General features: G+C 35.2%; 1 protein-coding gene across 3 annotated transcripts in view; it reads right to left on the reverse strand.

Moving 5' to 3' along the window:
- The window catches only part of IBTK (inhibitor of Bruton tyrosine kinase), an 88537-nt gene that overhangs the window by 46549 nt on the left and 18979 nt on the right, over window positions 1-23009 (reverse strand). For all 3 annotated transcript variants that reach the window (XM_027854773.1, XM_027854778.1, XM_027854765.1), the window contains 8 exons: window positions 21455-21565; window positions 20090-20260; window positions 18805-18922; window positions 18519-18699; window positions 13981-14104; window positions 7972-8149; window positions 2217-2391; window positions 583-1188 (listed from right to left, as the gene is read on the reverse strand). In XM_027854773.1, coding sequence (XP_027710574.1) covers window positions 583-1188; window positions 2217-2391; window positions 7972-8149; window positions 13981-14104; window positions 18519-18699; window positions 18805-18922; window positions 20090-20260; window positions 21455-21565 — 1664 coding nt within the window. The remainder of the gene's footprint in view (window positions 1-582; window positions 1189-2216; window positions 2392-7971; window positions 8150-13980; window positions 14105-18518; window positions 18700-18804; window positions 18923-20089; window positions 20261-21454; window positions 21566-23009) is intronic.

A 23009-nucleotide genomic window follows, 5' to 3' on the forward strand; every position in this document is an offset into this window, starting at 1 on the left:
TTCAAGAAAAGAGAATTCACTTTAGTAAGATGCTAATTACAAAAGACTCAATTTCAGAAACATGTATCAACATTCACATTTTTTTACTTTTACACCATTTTTGAGGAATATTACCCTGTGAAAGTTGAGGACTGACTGTTTTTATATGGTATGTGGTAACTCTCTGTTAACCAGATCATTAAAACAAGCATTTCCTTTACATTCAAGAAAAGAGAATTTACTTTACTAAGATGCTAATTACAAAAGACTCAATTTCAGAAACAAACACAACACAGCTAAGTTTCAAGAGGATAGAAAGGCCCAGGAAAAATGCAAACTACCTCACCCACTCCTCTTCCTTTAGTGATACATGATTACCACAAATCTATCTACAAAATATCAAAGAAATAAACATGGAAGGATAGAAAAAGGGAATGTAAACACTGTTATCAGATTTTTTTAAAAAAAAAACATCTATAGTAACTAGAATAAGTACATAATCTCAAAAGAAAAACAAAATGGAAGGGGAGAAGCAGGGAAGAAAGGAAAAGATGCTATGGGAAGAGAATGGGAGTTAGTTAGGAATATCAAATGTTACCATACCTACTACTCAAATTGCTGACATCAAATTTCTTTGCAACACTTTGCAACATCTTTACAGGATTCACATCTTCACCCACACTTTTGCCCTTTTTAGAAGGTTTCATTTTATTTTTTTGTGTTTCATTGACTGTGTGGGCTTGATTACTTTGATAAACTTCCAGTGCTGATTTCTGATTAATATCTTCATGAAAACTCATTTTATCAAAATTGGAAATTAGAGTATCTTGATATTCTTCTGGCTTTTCCTTATACACTATTTTAGGTTTATAGCCATGAGTTAAAAAATCACAAGTGTCTGTATAGATGAATTGTAGAAGGTAAGCAAATAAATCAGGGTGAACCTTCTCTATAACGAAGAGATCACATCCTACAGCATCTTCATCTTTGCGATAAACATCTGGACAATCGACAGAAATACCATCTGAAGTGAATAACTTCCTGAAAAACTCTGATCGCATAGCCAAAATATACTTGTGCACAGGGAAAGTTTTATTGCCAACTTGAAATGTCACATCATGGGTATCGTCCATCTCATCTGTTTCCTCCAACAGTGTGCCAAAATCTTCCGCAAAAGATGACGAGGACACAGTTGGAATTTCATAAAGGCTAATAAACAAAAGAGAACAATCATCTTAAGAGTATGACAAATGAAATTCCAGCACTTTTCATATTGGAAAATTTACATCAATTGTATTAAATTCAGGGAACTTCCAACTCACTATTTCCTAGAATACTATGGTTCCCAATTTTGACCACTATAACACTCAATTTCTTTCTTTATTTTAAAAAGTTCTCTATTCTCGAGTTTTTTGTCCTCAATTTTTTTCTTTCAAAATAAAGAGACAAATATGAAGTTCTCTGAAAGCAGTATTGACCATTACAACAAAAAAATTTTAGAAATGAAATTTTGAAAGAGTATTTGACAAGTTCCCCTCAGAAAAAGGCAAAATAAAAATTAAGTTACATTTTTCATCCAGTGTCTTCTTTGGTACAGGGCTCTTCCAGTGAGAAAATTCCCTTTACCAACACAGATCAGCAACTGTTCTGCAGCTTACAGTCTTGCGTGGGCACTGAGAGGTTAAGTGAGTTAAACTAGCAAAAGCTAGCATGTTAGATATTCTTAGCTACGAGGCTGGTTTCCGATTCATGTGATCATGTTGCCACAGATAAGGAAATCAGAACCCAGGGATGTTAAGTGACTTATCAAGGTCACAGTGCTAATAAGGAGCAGATTTAGGATTCAAACTTCCACATCACAATTCAATGAGAGAGAGCGCATACATAAAGAATTTAGTAACCAAAGAATGCTAAAGAATTATAACTTTAAAGTACCAGAGGCACGTAAGTGCCCCAGGTATTTAAATTCTACTGCAATATTTTTTAAAATAGCCTTTTGTCTTAGACTGTAAACAAGTCCCAGAATTGTATTTGCTATTCAACAGCAAACAAAGTCCATCCATGAGTGTTCTTTATCTTCAGAGCCAATAAAATTCTGTTTCTGTGTAACCTCTACAGTACATAGTCACTCAGGAAATTCAATTTTAATGAGAAAGCTATGTATAAAGGGGGAAAATACCATCTTCCTCTCCACGAAGAAAACAAAAGAGAAATAAAACTTTAAATATCACAATTACCTTGTCTTAGGGTCTGATTGCAAAACTGCAAAGTTACTTCCACTTGGATCCGTGCTAATACTGACAGCTCTGTGGACAAAAGTAAGTTTCGTAAGCCGAATTCTCTCATACACACTACTTGTGTCATAGACACAAGATCCATCTGATGAGGAATTATGGAGGTTTGATATAACTTCTGTTAAAAACAAAAACAACAACAACAAAATTAAATATCCATTGGTTAATGATTCAATAAAACAAAATAAGAACATAAAAACTTTTTTTTTTTAGAAAAACAGAGCTATATGGTAGCCACATCTTCTGTACAGTACACATAAAGCATCCTACACAGACTTTTATTTCTGTCTTTACCCCTAGCACCTAACATGATGACAAGCACATAGGACATGCTTAAAAAAGGTCTGGTGAAATGAACTAAACATGACATTCCAAAGATCTATGACTTCATTCCTATGGGTATTCTATTTAATCTATTTAATCAATCAACAAGTATTTATTAAGCACCTTCTAGGTGCCAGGCTAAGTAATAGGGATACAAAAGCAAAACTGAAATAGTCCTGGCCCTCAAAGAGCTTACGTTCTTTGGAGGATCAGTAAATTCACATATGTGTAAACACAAAATAGATATAAGCTGATAAATCCAGGGGAACAGCTCTGATAGCTAAAGGAATCTGAAAATACTTCATGGTAATTACAGTGCTTGAGCTAAGGCTTGAAAGAAACTAGAAATCCTAAGTAATTAGGAAGTGTCATTCCAAGCATGAGGGACAGCCAGTGCAAAGGCACAGAGAAAGAGAATTGAATTCTATGTAGAGAAATAGTTAAAAGGCCACTCTGGCTGGAATGCAGACTGTGTGAAAGGGAGTAATGTCTAGTAAAGGTGGAAAGATAGGTTGAGGCCAGTTTATGACGCCCAGAGTTTGTATCTGCTCAGAGAAAAAAGGCAATCACTGAAGTTTCTTAAGGAAGTGACAGGTCAAACTTGAATTTGAGAAAAATCACTCTGGCAACTGTGTGGAACACAGGTGGAGTGGAGAAAGGCCTGAGGCGAGAAAATCATTTAGGAGCCTGTTCTAATAGCTAGGCAAGAGGTGATAAGGAGCTGAAGTAGGGTGGTAGTTATGTATATAGAGAAGGGGACAGAAAAAGATTGCTCTGGAATTAGAAACAACAAATCTGGCAACTGATTGGATATGTAGGGCAAGAGACAGTGAATAGTTGGGAATTACACCAAGGTGGTAAACCAAGAGATCACATTCTCTCCATGCCTTAGTGGATTATGTTCATTAATTGCTGTAATGAAAAACATTATTAGGATGGTGGCCAACCTTTGTATGATAAGCGTCTTGGAACTTAGGTAGGTCTTAGATAACAGACATGCAGTTCACTGTAGGGTCCACACTGATTTCTTTAAAGTCTAAGAGGACCTCCTCAACCATGTATGCCACTGATATAATATTTTTCTTACATCTTATTTTAAAGTTCAAAAATATATACACATTCAGCCTTGGAACATCTCCATTTCAGAGAATTAAATAAAAAAAATATAATTTTCCTTGGCTTTTTTTAAAATCCCCTGATCTCTGCTCTCCATCTCTGTCACCCCCTCCCCCACTGGGAAAAAAAATAAAAAGAAAACCCATGCAACCAATACACATAGTCAAGCAAAATACATTCCCATATTGGCCATGTCTTAAAATACACATCTCATTTTGCATATCTAGTTCATCACCTGTCAGGAGATGGGCAGAATTCTAAATTACTGGTCCTCCGGAATCATGGTTGATCATTGCATTGATCAGTTAAGTCTTTCAAAATTTTTCATTTTTACAATGTTGTTATAATATAAATTGTTCTACTCATTCTGCTCTCTTCACTCCACATCAATTCAAAGTGAAATCTGAGCCAGTGTCCACCTTCCCTACTCCTTCCTTGACTGTATATATTTCTACTTGTGCCCCTGTACCCCCAGCTTGTATGAGGCAAGTTCTCTCCTTGCCCCATTCCAACCCTTTTCTTTCCTAGTACATCATTTCCCCCCCTACATTTCCTTTCTTCTAAGATCATCAAAACAACAAAAATCATTCCCAGACCCCCCAAGTTATTTAACTCCCTCCCTGCTGATATTATTGTTCTTAGGGAATGTTTATATCCTCCCCCCCATTTCAATGCAAACACTTCATTCTTATAGTCTTTTTTTCTAACAGCTTGCTTGTATTTACCTTTTTATGTTTTTCTTTATTCCTGTGTTTGTAGTTCAAAGTTTCTACTCAGCTCCAATCTTTTCATCAGGATTGCTTGATAGTCCTTTATTTCATTAAAAATTCATTTTTCCTCCTGTATGATTTTCTCAGTTTTGCTGCGTAAGTTATTCTTTGTTTTAAGCCTGTGTCTTTTGCCTTTTGGAGTACTGTATTCCATGCTTTCCACTCCTATAGAGTGGAAGCTGCTAAATCTTCTGTAATTCTTATGTAATTGTGGTTCTTCAGTACTTGAATTCTTTCATTCTGGCTGCTTGTAGTATTTTTTTTCTTTGACTTGAAAGTTTTAATTTTTGACTATGATATCCCTGGAAACTTTCACTTTGGGTTTTTTTTTCAGGAGGTGACTAATGGATTCTTTCTATTTTCACTTTGTTCTCTGGTTCTCAGAAATCTAGGCAGTTTTCATTCATGGTTTCTTGAAATATGATAGCCAGTTTTTTCTTTTTTTTTCTTTTGTCATGACTTCAAAGTGGTCCAGTAATTCTTAAATTCTCTCTCTGATGTATTTTCCAAGTTGTTTTTTGATATGAAGCACCTTACATTTTCTTCTATTTTTTTCAACCTTTTTGCTTTATTATTTCTTGTAGTCTCATGGAATCATTAAATTCTGTTTGATCCATTCTAATTTTCAAGCAAACAACTGTTGTGTGGATTAGGTTTTATATCTCTTGTGCTAAGTTTTTAATTCTTTTTCCAAGTCTCATCTTCATAGCTCTCATTTCTTTTCCAACTACATCTCATTTCATTTAAAATATCATTTTAAATTCATTTTTCACTCATATGATTTCTTCTAAAAATTCTAATTGATCCTTTGGTAAAGCTGTGTTTTTGCTTTGAGGATTTGCTTGTAGGTGTTTTGGAATAATTCTTTTGAGTTTGTGTCCCAGGCATCCCTGGCCTGACAATAATTCTTAATCATTTTTTGCTTAGTCATTCTTTCAGCAATCTGTTCTGGGCAACCCAGTATTGCTGCCCTGAGGGAAAGCATCTAGGAGAACCCCCATGCAGTTTTAATGAAGGCTCGGTCCACAATATGCTCTGGGTGATGCTTGAGGTTCTGAGTCCATATTCTAGGCCCCAAGCTGCTGTCCTGGACAAGAGGCTGAGTACAAAATCAGAAGATAAGCTCTAGGAGTTCCATATTGTCCAACCATACCAAGACTCTGAGCAATGAGTTCATGATTCTAGGGATCCTGTTCCATAGTTCCTGGCTTGGTTACATGAATGTAAGTCAAATTTGTGATCTTGGGCTAGGAAGATGACCCTCTGAAGTTTTTCCTTTGATTTCCCCATTCACTATTTGGTTTGGTGGTCTTCTTAGATCATTGCTGGAGTAGCTGTGGGAGAGCCTGGCTGTACTACTTTCTCTTACTTCATCATCTTGGCTATGACCACTGGTATAATCTTTGAAAAACCAGAGTCACCTCCATGCCATATTAAGATATTAAACCAAGACTTCAGTAGAACAATACAAAATAATAATAAAGGTAAAACTACATATGGCATTTTGGTGGGTCATCTATGCCTGATCACAAACTGCAGAATGCTACAAATAATTCCAAATAATTTATAGCAAAATATAATTCACACTTAGTTTTGAAATCTAAGCAATGACCTATTTACCAACATCTACTTCATTTAAAAAAAAAAAACATAAGAGACAAAAAAGGTGGTGACCAGAGGAATTCCTTATCCTTTTCTAATGCCCTAATTTCCCCTCACCATCTCTCTTCAGATGCTACAACACTGTACCAGCCCATCCCTTTCCCCCACTCTGATAGTAGTTTTTCCATCTTGAATCAAATCAAGAATAGAGTGGGGTTTGAGGAGGCAGGACTGATTGTGGCAAGTAGCGAACACAGCAGCTGCATTTCCTTTATCCTCTCTACTGCTATTCCCCTTAATCCCGGTAGCAGCCCCAAATACATTCCACTCCATCATCTGATCCCCCACTTAGAGGCCCCATGAGACAAATTAAATGTCCTGAATAGCCTGAGCCCTATAATTCAGAAAGTAACCTTCTCTCAGTCTTTTGTGTACAAGTACCCACAATTTAATTCTTATTTGTGACTGCTTCTTTTAGAGTTTTGTTAATTCCCCCATTTACAAAGTGAATAAAGTAATTAGAAAATGTTAAAAGCGTAGTATGTGATATTCCTAAAACAGTCCAGGAAAAATGAAATAAATATACCAATTTCTAAGGCTTGTAGATAATTGATGAGGAAACATGCCAGAATACCAAGGATTCTTTCTGATGGGAAGCCCTAACCATACTACCCCTTTCCCCACAAACTGACATCCCAGTTTGTGTTCCTTACCACCACCACCACCTCTCCCCAAATACACAGCATGTCCTTCTCTGTTGAAACATTTTTCCCAAACTTTAGGAACCAGCACCAGTAACTTGGTGTTGGCACAGTCCCTGCTCTCACTTTTGGACAGAGCTAAAGGAAGAATGAATCCTTTATTCCACTGGAAAAGAAGGAAGATGTATATCTGACCTGCTGAATGCATTTTCCCCTAGAAACATTATTCACAAGGTAGTTAGCTTTTATGCTTTAGGTACATTATTTGTTAATTAAGAAGTTTTGTGCCAGCCAGCTTGGGAACCTAACTTCCTAACATTGCTTCCATGGGAAAATGAGCTCTAAATACAAAACAATTTAAAAATCAACTTTTGAGACACTATCCATTTTCTTAAAGATTACATGCACATTGTATGACTTTTTCCAGGGTGCTGATTAGCTTAATTTTACATTTTGAGGATCATCTTAAAATTAGTTTGCATTTCCTAAGACACATACATTAACTGATAAGACCAAAAAAAAATGTATAGAATAATACTGGCATGACAAGTCACCCTAGATTTATTAAATAATTTAATGGCCTAGCTATCATACAGCTTTTAATGTATAGTCAATTAAAAGCATTCTGCAGATAACTGATAAAGTTGTTAATTTACAAAAGAGTAACTGCAAATTGACAAAATTATACAGTATTTTTTATTTTCAATTACCATCTTCCCTTGAATTTTTTCCAAAAAGGAGTAAACAAAACCCATCTCTACTTTTTCCATAATAAACTAAGTATTAATAAAAAATGTTACCAACAATTGTTTAGTTTTTTAAAAAGAAAACTTCTATTCTTCAAACAATCTGATCTTGAAGAGCACTATGAGAATGAAAGGCAATGTTATTGCTCTGATCTACAGAATTTAATAATGTTCAAGTACTTGTAAAATTCTACTCTCCTTTAGACTTTCCCTGTAGCCACAGAACAAAATATAAAAAAAAATATAACTTCATGGGCTGCTGGTACATTACAATGAGCAAATAAATTGCTTGAGAAAATCAAGGCCCATTGCATATACACAAAAGTAAGGAAATGAACAATTTCACTAAAAGGGGAAAATAAGAGAAGAAAGTAAAATTACTTGCAAAACAAGAGACACATATTTTTATGTAAAATAGACTCTTTAGAAATAAACTGACCTTTCTTTTCAGTATTCTTTTTTCCTTCTTCAAGCCACTTCCCCGTAAATCCTTCACCATCTTGGGTAACAAACAGTATTTCATTCCTATTTAAAGCAATATCAGACATGAAGACCTGGCGACCATAAGCCCATCGACACTGTTTCATGTAGCTGCTAACTGATTTCCAGCAAAATACCTAGAATAATACCAAAATTCAATTGGAAAATAAAGAAATACATCTGATCAGTCAAAATCTAAATGTTATAGGAATTAAAGAAAACATCTTTGAAAAACCTTAACTAGAATATTCAAATTTTCATTTCAGCATAAAGGGAATACAAATGGAAGGAAGCAAAGAAGAAGAAAAGGAAGAAGGAAGAGAGGGAGGAAGAAATCGACAGAGGGAGGGAGAAGAAAGAAAGAGGCTTCTGGACTTCATCTCATCATGATCACTTGCCATCCATCTCAGCTCTCATATCCATAGGTGTGATGACTTCAAAGATTTTTTGCCATAAAAGCAGGCTGAGAACCAGACCACAATCAACTAGCAAAAATAAGAAAGTGTGCCCCTAGGCTAAGATAAAATTTTTTCTCTGTGACACCTATGTCTAGGCAGAGATCATAGTCCTTTCTCCCAGACAATTATTAGGCCATTAGCAATGCCCAAGATTCTCTTTGTCTCAGCAAACAAATGATTTTGAGCCAGAGCACAAAATAAGCAAAGAAGGCAAGGTTCTCAAATCACCCAGCCCTCATTCCAGCCTTCATCAGGTACACTTGTCAGCAGCAAAACTTGGAAAGGTTTCCATCTATGCTTACATTATCAATACTGGAAGGGCTGTGGGAAAACAGAACACTAAAGTACTGTTGGTGGAGTACTGAAGTGGTCCAACAACTCTGGAAAACAACTTGGATTTATGGAAGAACAGTTATTAAACTTGACCTACTGATTCCACTCCTGGACGTATGCCACAAGGTCAAAGACAGAAATAAAGGTCCTAAGTATCACCAAATATTCATTACAGTACTTTTTGTAGTTGCAAAAATAATTGGAAACAAAGTAGATATCCATTAACTGAGCAGTTAGGTAGAACAGTAGATAGAATTCCAGGCTGGAGTCAGGAAGACAAGTCGTCCTGAGTTAAAATCTGGCTTCAAGACACCTACTAGCTGTGTGACCAACCTTAGGCAAGTCACTTAACCCTGTTTGCCTCAGTTTCCTTATCTGTAAAATGAGCTGGAGAAGGAAAAAGCAAACCACTCCAGCATCTTTGCCAAGAAAACCCCAAATGAGGTCACAAAGAGTCAGACATGACTGAAATCACTGAATAACTTATTAACTAGAGAATAACTGAATAGTTGTACATGAATATATTGTAATGCTAGTAAGTCATAAGAAACAATGGATATGAGGAATTCAAACAACATAGGAAGACAATAAGTTGATTAAAGAGAAGCAGAAACAGGTGGACAATGGACACAATGACTATAATAAGCTAATTAATAAGCTTTATGTGCCTGCTGTGTTTAAGCACTGCTAGGAATGGAGGATAATACAAATACCAAAATAAAATAGTCTCTGTCCTCAAGGAGTTGGCATTAATTATTGAGAGATACAACGTGTACCTATATAAATACATTCAAGGTAATCTGTGAATGGGGAGAAGTACTGGGAACTGGGTGGGGTGATGATCAGAAAATAATTCATGTGGCTCTTGACCCGAGCTTTGAAGGAAACCAGGGTTTCTGAGAGAACGGAATACATTACAGGACTAGAGGACAGACTGGGTAAAGCCCTAAGAACACACACTATGAAAGGGCAGTCAAAATTGCCAATCTTGGTCCCAGAGAATAAACAATGAAACACATTCATTTTTCTTCTCTTCGTACAACAGTGAGTGAAACAATAGTAGTAGGATGTTGCATGCACTATTTGTCATGTCATTTTGTCAGTTGTTTTTGCTTAACTGTTTTTCTTTATAAAAGGGAGAGTTCTATGAGGGGCTCAGAGTGGGGGGTGGGATACATTGACAAATGCCTATGATGTAAACAACCCAAACCATAAATACATCATTTAAAAAGTAAATGGGGAAGAAAAAGAGGAACAAGATTAATTTATCAGGTCTTTTTAAAAAATGCCAAATGGCATGTAAGAATCTTGCTCTAATAGGACTATATTTATTCTTGGATTGCCTTTACACTTTTATATCCCACTCTCAGATAACAGAATATGTTTTATCATGGTAGAAAACAATTTAGCTGGCATAGCACAAAGTGGTCAAAACACTGTATTTTTTTTTCCCTCTTTTATGAGTCTGACATTTAATAACAAAAGTATTTACAATTCAGGGATCCTTAAAATTGGGTTTATAAACTTGGTTTTTTAAAAAATATTTTGGCAATTATTTCAATGTAACTGGTTTTCTTTGTAATCCTATATATTTTATCCATTCGAAAATATTATTCTAAGAAGGGGTTGAAAAGGTTCACTAGACTGTTGAAAGGGACCACGTGACAAATAAAGGTTAAGACTTCTTGTTATAATTAGGTATAATCTTTTTTTTTTTCAAACACCCATGAGTCATAGTAGACCACATGCCAAAAGAAAGAGAGAAATATAAAGTAAAAAAAAAAAGTAAGTATGCATAGAGATAATAGGAACTGTACTCTCCATGCTAAACAGTTTCTAAAACACAATCCGTGGAGATCTAAAGAGAAAACAATCAACTCATGTGTGCTAATGGAAAGGGGGAGAGAAAATTATGGTTAAATCTATATTCAATACATGGAGTACTAAGTTTTTCTCCACCTAGTACTCTTCCCTAAATGCATGAAAATATAAGCTAAAGAAATAGCATCCACTGGACATAAAAAAGGGATTAGAGTGCCATCTACTGTCCAAAGTAGACACCTAAAGTAGCTTAAAAAACTGCAATTAACTACATTAAACCTGTTCCTTCAAATATTCCATCATTTAAATGCAAAAAATAAAGCTAACCTTTCTAATATCTTTGCTTTTCTTGAAACTTTATTACAATCTCTAAGTTAACAGGGAATTTTAGACCAAATTATTAGGAATTCATCTTTGGAATGTAACCAGTGACATATTAATGTATGCATAACATTAGCACACTTGGCTAACTCAAGGGGGGAAGTTTACATAACTATATACCAAATTCTGAAAAAATGTGGTGAAAAGGAAAGGATATATGTTATAATCTTACTCCCATACCACTAAGCTATTATAGAAAAAACTAATCTAGTCCCAGAAGATAAAAGAGGCAACTTAAAAAAACAATCAGCTTTTACACAGTATACCTAGGTGGCACGGTGGGTAGAATGCCAGGCCTGGAGTCAGGAAGACCCAAATTCAAATACTGCCTCAGACACTTAGTAGCTGTGTGATCCTGGACAAGTCATTTAACCTCAGTGTTCCTCAGTTTCCTCATCTATAAAAATGGGGATAATAATAATACCTACCTCCCAGAGTTGCTGTGAGGACCAAATTAGATAAGATAATAACACACAACACAGTGTGTGGCACACAGTGTTAGATAAATGTTAGTACACCCGAGTTATAGATAGCTACACAAGGGCTAAACATTCTTCTGAGCTGAAGTGAGGGCCTCAGAGTTCTACTATAGAAACAAAAAAAGCACCTTTTCTCCCATACACTACTACATGGAAGAGATAAGAGTTTAATTTATCTGCTTATAGGCCAGGTTTTTATTCAGACATCCTCTCCAGATCTTTAGGTAATTTCAGCTTTTGTCTCAGCAGCTAATACAGTACCCGGCACACAAAGAAGGTACTTAATGTTTATGGACTGACATTGCTTGGTTGCTCTCTTACTGTGCTGAGTAATAAGAAAACCTTTGAAACCTAGGTCCTGGACCCAGGTAAGGTTCAATGGGGGCATTTTATTATTGGTTTACTTCAGAGAGACCTGTCTATTCCTAGAATGGAAGACCATAAAAAAGAACTATGCCAGGAATCGGTATAAAGAAAATGGGCATTTTTAAGTTACATTCCACAGTGCTTTATATAGTCAACCAGGGATAGGTGACCAATACACATCTGCTAACTGAACTCATTTTTCTCAAATTAGCTCTCTAGATATACTCTAAATGTATATAGTCCAAATGTAATTCCACAGGCAAGTATAAAACACTTCTAATTTAATGCTATTTTAGGTTATTCCTGACCCTTCTCTCCTTCCCATTACTGGAAATAACTTACAACATTCGTCTAAAAGTATTTTGAACTTTGACTTCATAGGGTTCATTTGAATACAAAACTGAAAAAGAGAGTTGAGTATACACCTAAAACATGCCAGTAGGTGGAGCCATAAGATTAGCACTTCATTTAAAATGCCAAACTATGAAAATAGATGATGATGATACTAAAATGTGCCTAAGTTTCATCACTGGAGGAAAAAAGGCTATATGAAATTACAGAACAAATCATTTTCCAGTAACTATAACTTTCTCAGTGTCATTCATGCAAAATATAAGTGTGTGAATAGATAGGAGTATGTGTGTGTGCGCGCGCACATGCATGCAGGCACATTATATATTTATCAAAATGGCATTCCCTGTACTGGTTTACAAACATTTTAGCTCAGAGAACAAAAGTCAATATTCTGCCTTTTCAAAAGAAAATAGAGATATTCTTCCTACTTTCCTTGCACTAATTCTAAGGGACTAACTTGAATTCTACACACAAAAGGGAGCAGTGTATAAGAAACAGAGTTGGCTTTAGGTCCTTCCCCTGACACATAATGGCTAACGCTGGGTATGTCACTTAACCACTCAGTGTTCTAGGTCAGTGATGTCAAACACCCAGCTCAAGTGTGCTAAGTCACATGTAGCCTTCAAGGATCCTTATGTACAGATTAGTGGTCCTCATTTCTACATGAGTTGGATATCACTGCTCTAGATAACTTTAAAATATAAATCTTAAAGAAGATTTTGACAGAGAAGGTACCAATTTGAATTTGTAGTTTCTTCATCTAAAGGTTCTTTATGTCAATAAAATGACAGGTCTAGTCCCTATAATTACTTCCTATCGATATGCTTGTACCTCTATATGCATGTGTCTGTTTGCACATACTACTCTGGCAGGCCTCAACAACCTGGTAACACTGTGTAAAAATCTAACAATGGCCTGTATGCCTTTCATCAGAACACCAACTTAGTTAAGGTCAGAAAGGCTCAGCAAAAGGTTAACCACCAAATGATGAATTTGTTAGGCTAGCACACCTCATGAAGACCTTCTGCTAAGCTATGGAGGTGTTACAATTGACATTGGTGAAAGAAATAGCCATGTCTATGAAATCAAGAAAGTTGTGAAGTATTGAAATTAATCTATTTACTAAATAAAGAATAAAAAGTAAAGAGAAAAAAAAAGTCATAGCATCACAGATGTAGAGCTGGAAAGGACCTTAGAGCTCACCTGGTGCAATTCCTTCACTTTCTGGCTAAGGAAACAATCCAGAAAGGCTAAGGGATTTATTCAAATTTACATAGGCAGAAAGTAACAAAGAAAAGATTCAAAACCAGGTCCCTAACTTCAAATCTTGCCTTCTTTTTACTACAACAAACTGCCTTCAATTTTCTTTTTCTTAGAGCTACCAATTCATAATTTTTGCATTTAAAAATGTATGTTAAATTCTGTTTTACATTTTTGAAATTCATTCTGACGTAGGCAAGGCTTCAATATGGCTTTTAGGGAATCACACTCAAAATGCCTACCATTATTTCCATTCTATAAGACAGCAAAGAAGCTATTTAAATCAGGATTTAACAAAGCAGTATTATCCGAGTAATATAACAGCACTAGCAAAAGTTTATCTAGTTGTAATCGTAGTTCCCCTTCAAATATCATCCCCTAATTATGCAACATTAAATTCCAAAGTAATTTAGGGAAACAAAATATTTTTTAAAAACCGAAAACACACACATCTAGATATCTTTATTTATCCTCATATATGTCTAATTATAAAAGAAACTACTTATATATACTTACTCTCCCAGCTTCATCTAGTGCAAGAATACAAATTTTTTGACCCCCATTCTCTTTCAGATGCTGAGGATCAACTTTATATTCCATATGTCCCCCAGACACAAGAACCTTTTTCAAGTTGAGTTGCCTAAATAAATAGAAGAGTAATAGGTTAGCATTCCCCACAAAAGAAAATGCTTAACTTTAAAAAACTACCTAGTATAGCAAGCAGTAGAGGCAAACTTAAATGACACAAAATTGTGAAGTGATCAGAGTTTGGCTTAGTTATACCCAGCATCCCCTTTCTAAGCCTGATCCTCCTTCTACTGTGCTTCCACCCACCTTACTTGGGCCCTCAATAAGCAGCCAATGTTCTCCTATTCTCTTTCCCTAACCCTCTACCAAAACCTTAATAAACTCCTTCACACTACAGGATAAAAGACTGATAAAGCTTAAAATATTCATTATCCAAAAATTATTTGCATTTCAACAAAGAAAAAGCCAAATTAATGAAACTATGAAGAATTATACGTTCTAGTATTATTCCACAAGTAAAGAAGTAAACAGCTACAACCATCCTGGTGCCTTTGATATCACATACACTTCCTCATAAGGTTAGTTTTGAAAAGAGCTAACTAAAATAAAATATCTCTATTTCTGAATTAACTCATCTATTATCCTTAAACTTCTGTGCTTTTCCAGCTATACAGTATCTCAGTGACACGAACAACTTTGAACAGTTTTTAGGTTCAAAAGAGATAAAATGATCTGCCTAATATGCTAAAGTAAATTAGTCATCTTTGTATAAATTAGTCTTCTTTGCTAACTGAAACTTTTACTCTGTAACACTCTTCTGTATTAAAGATCTTTTGTATTAAAGATCTAGATACAACCTGTATTTAGGAAGCAAAGAAAACAAGGATATCCCTACAAGTATTCAGCTACACAGTATGATTTGAGGGATAAAGGATAGATTCTTTACCCTAAAATGTCTCCCCATCTGTTACAGTGCCTGAAATTCAACAATTAATGATCCATTCTTTGTGGCCTCAAAGAGATGCCTATCAAAGGGTAAAAATCCTATGGAGGTATTTGACCAAAATTGTATGAGAACATGAAGCAAGTTATTAGGCACCTTGGAAGAGGGGGTAGGAAGGTGATAAAAAAAAAAAAAACCATCTTTTACTTACTTCATAATTTTATTGCCATTTTTGAACATACGATACTAGAAATATAAAAACATACATTAAAGAGACAGTATGGAATAGTAGATAGAGGGCTAGCCTCAGAGTAGAGAACACCCAGGTTGAAGTCCTGTCTCCAACACATATTAGCTATGTGATTGTGGAAAACTCACCTACCCTATCAGACACCTAGGTAACTCTCTAAGATTCTCAAGTTACAAAAGAGTTTCCAATCTTCATCAGGAGGCATTTATACACAGTGCCTTACCGTGATGAAATCAAAGGTCCAGACCAAAATAAAATCAAAAAAACTTTCAGTAGTCTAGTGTATATTTTATATCCATAAAGAATTCAGGAAATATAACTTATAAGCCTACATATCTGAGGGCAGTGAAAATGGCACAGCCCTAAGAAAGGCACAATAGATACCACAGGCCTACATTTAGAGATTGAAGTAGTGGGCATACAGAGGAAAACTGGAATAATTTCTGACACAAGTATACCAAATTTTACTACATTCTCTTGTCCATTAGATCTACACTTTCTTTGAGGAGAGGAAGAAAAAGACAGAATGTTGTGAAGGGACATCTAGCACAGATTCTGAGCCTCAGGATATCAAAAGCACTAATGAGACATGTGTGCAGGAACTCCAAGTTTGGCAGATGTATGTTTGCTCTGCATGTAAGATGTTTTTTGAGTATGCATATCCCATGTCATTTTGGAAGGTTTTGAGGTTGGCACCTCTTGTGAGCTTTGTCAAGCTCCGAGAACTCATTCACCATATCAGTCACCTACATAAAGGATCCTGAGTCTCAAGAAGCAATAAGCACAAGATGTCTTGCTCCAAAGGCATCAAATCTATCACAGAAGTAAAGTTTCAACGGTCATCAGAGCAGCAGGGAGACTACCCTAAAGGGGCTCTGGATTTTGGCTGACATTCCTGCAGGGGAAAAAAAATGGAGAGATGTAGAGGCCAGAACTCAACGACCCAACAGCAGTCATTAATGATTTGATATTCATTTGGAAGGTCTTCAGTGCAGTCACCCAGGACTCTGTTAGGTTTGCCCTATGCTACTTAATATTTTTACAATGATTTCATTTAAGGAAATATGCTAGGAGAGACAGATAATACATAAGATAACAGTCAGGATTTAGACCTTGTTTATCAGGATAGAACACTGGGCCAAATATAGTAAAATAGAATTTAAAAGGGACAAATGTAAAGTTTTACACTTGGGCTCAAAAAACTCAACTTTACAAGTAAAGATCTGAGGATTTTAAGGGACTACAACTCAATATAAGGCAATAACATGATACGGTAGCCAAAAAGGCTTCATAAGACCTTAGGACACATTGGGAGAGACATTACTTCCAGGAATAAGAAGGTGATAGTGCCTCTATACTTTACCTTGGTCAGATCATATCTAAAGTATTATATTCAATTCTGTGCACCAGTGTAGAAAGGGCAATGTTAAGTTAGAGAGTGTCCAAAGAAGAGCAATAAGGATGAAAGGATTTAAGCTTATCCTATATGAGAATCTGAAGAAAGAAATGGGTGAAGATAACCAGCATGGAGAAGACTTAAAGAAGAAATGATACCTGCCAAGTATTTGAAAGACTTTAACACAGAAGTGGGATGAAACTTGTTCTGCTTTTCCCCAGATGCTCCATATCCCCCTCTACTCTTCCATTCCACTGTATCCTCTGAAGTCCCATTCTACTGTTGACAAACTTCCCTTCATTCTAAGCTTCTTCTTTTTATATGCTTGACATTTTCTTGTGCTAATGAAAATCAGGGGGATATTGTATTCCTGGCAATCATCTCAATCAATCATTTACTATGTGCTAGGCCCTGTACTTGCTTCTGGGTTCCTGCTCTCAATACACTCTAGTACTGAATGTTCCTTCTCTCCTGACATCTCCCACTAAGTCAGGGTATCCTCAACTCCCACTTCAGGCCGTACCTTTGCAGGCGGCACTCAGCAAACAATCAATTTTTGTGCTTCGCTCCACCTGCCTGAACAGGGCCCCATTCCAGGCACATTGTTCATTCCCACAGTATTCACTGCTTCTCAAGCAATGGAAAAATCCATAGTTTCTATGACTCCAAACAAATCTAAGTAATAACCAGTTGTGAAAACAAATAATCTATATTAATGCAAGACAGAAAACATACTATTTAGGCATGAATCATGGGGGTGAAAGAAATCATGTTAGAGCATAATATAAAACTAGAAGGGACCTAAGAGGCCATCTAGTACAATTCTCCCATTTTATAGATGAGGAAACGGAAGCCCAAGAATCTAAATACCTTGCTCAAGGTCAAATAGCAAATAAGTATCAGATTTAGGTTCTGAATACAGATCCTCGAACTCAAAAGCTGGTGTTCTTACTTGCCGTTGACAAGTCAACGAACAGTATACCCCTACCATAAAAAATTAAGAATGACATGGAAATGCATAAATAAGAAAACAATGTAACATTCCAAAAGCTGTAGCCAAAAACAAGAATATCAAAGGCAAAGACTATCCCACTGATGGCTTTCACCTTCTTACTCTTAAAACACCCATTATCCCTATCAAGACACTAAAAATAACAAAAACCAGTAGTTGGATATCTGACTTTTCTGCTATTCATCACCCTTGGAGAAACGAAACCCAGAAGTATCCACATGCCATGTAAAAAAAGAAGTAGCTATGACCAGGATAGCAGGTTCTAAACAGCTAGCTAGAAACAAGTTAAAGGGTGGAGGGGATGGAATGGGCTGCGTAACAGAAAAGAATAGAGTATGTAAGAAATATATGCCACTTTAAGAAAAAAGTGTCTGGAGTCAGAGACAAAGGAGACTAGAATTTGCTGCTGAGGAAGAAGGGGAATGAGATTTAGGGAAACAAGGCTTAAATATGCCATTGTAGAAAACAAAATATTATTAGCAACCAAATACTGCTTCAATAGATATTGCCTGAAATGGCAGCAATGGGGTCACATGTCAGAGACAAGTGCTGCCAAAATATAAGTAACTGACAAACCTGGCCTCAGATAAACCACCTAACTATTCTGAAAGGAATCTCCTTGTCTTTAAAAAGAGGAAACTGAGTTAAAATGATCTCTAATATTCTTAAATTCTACATTCCTATGAATATCATTAATGTTATCCAAAAATGGAAAAAATTATTCACCATCTATACCCAAAGAGGCAATCCACATAAGCATCATATCCATGTATATGTGTGTGCATATGTATGTGTACGTATGTCTACATATACATATATATGTTTATATATATACATATACATATATATAGTGCTCTTTGAATATCAAATTTTAAAATGAGACAAATGAAATAAAAAACTATTCTTTAAACAGGTAAACACATACTTTGAAGCCATCTTCTTGCACTGATAATCAGCAAGTAAATAAATATCTCCTTTTTTTGTAACACACACTGTGGCACCATCACTTGCAGCAACCAAGGACACAGTGACATCTTTATGATGCAGAGCTGAGACTTGCCGGGGAGCCGTTACACACTTTTCTCCATTGGGATCTAGTAAATAACCTACAGGGGATTGAACAAATCAAGTGTATTACAAAATATCATTTTTGAAGGTTTTTGAACTATTTCAAATTTAAATTTCAGGTATTATTAATAAAAGTCTCTCACCTAGTTGTCCACCATTTAGTCCCATAGTATAAACAGCTTCTTTAGTCCACAGTACTGTATGGAACCTGCCGGCAGCCACTCCAATAATTGTTCTCCCTTTCAGATTTTTTGCCTGAATCTATACATAAAAACATACGATATCTGTGGCAAGTATATGTTCCTTGTTATCTAGCATTTAAGAATGGATAAAATGATTCAAGAATGGAGTTCTCTGGCTAATTCATTTAAAAACTAGTTGAACGGAAAATTAAGGTTCACTTAGCAAGTTCATTTAACAAGTTTACTTAACAAGGTTCTGTAACAAGAAAAAAATGATGTCCTTATCTCAAAATATGATTACCTTCAATAAGTCTAAATCTTAACATTTATCAGTTTATTTAAGCAATCTGTAACAAGAAAAAAAATATAATGCCTTTATCTAGAAATTTGCTTCCTTTTAATAAATCTGAACTTTAATATTTATCTTAGTCATCTGAGCCAAACTCATAAGCTCTCATTTTATTCAACATATTTACAAAGGTCTGTTATATGAACAAAATCTACTAAAACTGTATAACTATACAGTATCTACAAAATGGTCAACTGTCCTGTGTCCTAAGCTTCTTTTGCTAATAGAGGATATTTAAGCAGCAGAACACTAAATACACACTAGAACACTAGACTGTAATTTAGAGGTTTGTAGGTCTAGAAAGTATTTGATCATTAACAAATCCCATTTACCAATCTATTTGCTACTAATAATAATGCTAATGACATTTATCTAGCACTTGAAAGTTTACAAAGTGTTTTATATAATCTCATTTGAACCTTTATGATACACAATACAATAAACATTTACTAAGCACCTACTATGTTCCAAGCACTATATTAAGAGCTGTATATCAAATAAGAAAAAAAAGTCTCTACCCTAAAGGAATTTACACATGCCTCACAAAATCCTCATCTTGCAGATGACGAAACTAAAACTCAGTGAAATTAAGTGACTCGCCCATCGTTTTTAACCCTGCTCTTCCTGACTCTGAATATAGCAATCTAGTAAGACATCCTCTCTCGATATAAAAAATAAATAAAAACAAAGTCACATGTAGTACTAACTTTGAAATCAAACACAGGAAAAGACCAGTGCACAAATCTGATATGCAATATAGTATAAATTTTTAATATTTGTTAATGTTTATATGTGCAAATGATATACTGATTAACAATACTGAAAAGAAAAATAAGCTACTATCCTAATATCTTTGATATTTTTAGTCATTAAGGTGGAAAACTAAAGATATTTTACCTGTCTTGGTACACTGCACCTAGCTGGTGGAGGAATAATACCCAATTGATGAAAAGTATTTAGACCAAAAGTATAAACACCTCCTTCTTCAGTTAAAACAACAGTATGATCCTTAGCAGCTGCCACTTGGGAGCAGTTATGACCAATTAGTCCTTCCACAAGCCTAGGGACCTAAAATACAAAGGATTATTAAATTTATTATCATACATTTATTCTAGTAAATAAAAAAATTTTAATTCTAGAAAAAAATTACTCTAGTAAAAATGAAATAACTATGGGTGCTATAGTCCAAAGTGGAATCCATAAATAGGTCATTTCTCCACAAAATAAATGCTCCCTTTCCTCAAGGGAGATACCAGTTTGTAAAAGAATGGGTACTTGTTTCTTTAGGACAGAATCATGCAAGCTGCTTAAATGAAACAATTCAACAAATATTTACTAAGAACTTAGGATGTGCCTAGTTTATCTATATTAATTATTTTGCTAAGAACAAAGAGAGGTCTCTAGCCAAAATGTTCATTGGTATGTGAAAACAATGTACATCACATCACTAATAATGTTTATAAGTGCCTTTTCAGGCACAGTCACTAGTCAGAGCTCTTACTTACTTACTTACTTACATACCCACTGACCCTGGACTAACATCCCCACAAAAACCTTGATTCAAGAAGATATAAACAGAAGCATTATAAAACCTTGGAAGACTATAGATAGTTTTTGTTTGTTTTGGTTTTTTTTACATCACCTTTCCTTTTACTTAACAATATCTTCTAACAGATGGTACAATATGCCAAAGGAAAGATTTTTTCATCTGACTTTTAAGGAAAAAGAATTTTAATTTTGAAAAATAAGAAATAAATTTATGTGATCCCACTGACTTAAACTCATTGGCCATGAAATTAGGCAGCAAAAGAATAAAATTTGAGGTTTTATAAGGAAACAGTACCCTAAATTCCTAAACCACAACCCGTGACAAAGAAATTTAATATTATAAAATAAAACCTTATTTAACTGAATATTTAGGGATTGGGATAATCTTGTTAACTCTGGATTAAACAAAAACTTATTTTTGTTTCAAATTCTTACTGAAAATATAAGATGTATACCATTTCGTTCAATGAGTTATAAGTACATGAATCATAATAAACCTAATTTTCTTAGACGAATAAGGATTTATAAAGTCATTTTTCATTATCATTTTGAATATATGCTTTTAAACTGTAGTTAATTTGTTTTAGTGCATTCTTGATATTATTTGTACATGTTATTTTCCTAAATGTGAATATCCTGAAAATTAAAATTTCTAATTAATCAAGGTCTTATAAAACTGAACAAATTATGCATTAAAATTGTTTTTCAAAATACCAGGCATGTTTGTTCATCTCCATGACCTAGGCGTCCTCCTTGACCATGACCACAGGTGTAAACTTGCCCTTTCTGAGACAGAAAAACGGAATGAAATGTACAAAGTACCACCTATAGAAGGGAAAAAAGAATTTTATTAAAGATCCTATCAACATAACATGCTTTCTAGTTATAATTATATTCAAATTCAAAAATTTTAAAGCTAAAGAACCAGGCACTAGCTTACAAAAGAGACAGAGTGAAGGGAACTTAAAATCTTCAATCAACAAGCTTTTATTAACCACCTACTATTTGCTAGGCACTGGGCATACAAAGAAAAAAGTAGATGATACCTGCCTTCTAGGAACTTACATTCTATAAGGGAAAACAACTCATACACATATAAATACATGCAAAGTACAGAAGCTGAGGGGAAAGGTCTCCAGTAGGAAGCAATACAAGCTAAGTTTTGAAAGGAGCTAGGGATTCTAAACGGCAGCAGTGAACAGGGAGCATACTCTAGGCTTTGAGGGCAGTGTATTCAAAGGCACAGTGCTTGGCACATAGTATATGCTTAATAAATGCTTTTTCGTTCCTTTATGGATATATGAGATGACATGCAGCATATGAAAAACAGAAAGAAGATTAAGAGGAGCAATGAACAATAAGCTTTGAAAAAGTAGGCTGGAATCAGACTGTGAAAAGCTTTAAAAGTCAACAAGAAGAGCTTGTATGTAATTCTAGAGGCAATAAAGGGACACTGGTACGTTTTCAACAGAGGAATAATACCATCAGATCTATTCTTTAGAAATATGATTTTGGCAGCTATGGCCAGGAGTGAGGTGAGAGGAAAGACTTGAGACACAGAGAAACCAAGTAGGAAGTCATTGCAGTAGTCCAGGTGAAGATGCTAAGATCTAAATTAGGATGGTGGCCATGCAAATGGCATGAAGGGGACACATTTCAGAAATGTTGTAGAGGTAGAATGAACAGGACTGGATGTGGTGGGTAAGGGGGACCAGCACTCGAAGTGCATGAACTTAACCACTCTGGAACCAAACTCTTTCCAAGATTAAAACAATACTGAAAAGCTAGACACAGAAGAACTATGCAAGTTTAGTCTATAATTCTCAGATCAAAACTTGGCACCCATAGGTGGCCCTCTCTCTTTCAAAGTAAACTAGGCTAGTCTTTAAACAAGATACCAAAGAGATCTATAACAAACATTTGTGTATCTAACACCTTGTAAAGCAGTAACAAATGTCTTTATGGCTAGACAAAGAGAAAGATACAGGCTAAAACAAAGAAAAGTTCTAGACATATGCCTGTAGGGGAAAAGAAGAGGCAATAATAATTCCTACGCAGTTTGAAAAATATATGTGCAAAACCTTAAGAATGAAGCAGGTTTCTTTGGTTCTGTGTTGCTGTTGCTTCAAGTTTTGAAAAGGGCAGTTTTATTTTTTCTTTATGCTGTCTTGGAGAACTTAGAAAGTATTTCTCCCCAACCTATCCCCTTCTGTCTCTGTGATTTTCTATGAAAGTTGAAAAACTCTGTTGTTTTCTGCCTAACCAATAA

The sequence above is a fragment of the Vombatus ursinus genome, unplaced genomic scaffold (assembly GCF_900497805.2).
Source record: "Vombatus ursinus unplaced genomic scaffold, bare-nosed wombat genome assembly UNPS02000582.1, whole genome shotgun sequence".
Lineage (NCBI taxonomy): Eukaryota > Metazoa > Chordata > Mammalia > Diprotodontia > Vombatidae > Vombatus > Vombatus ursinus.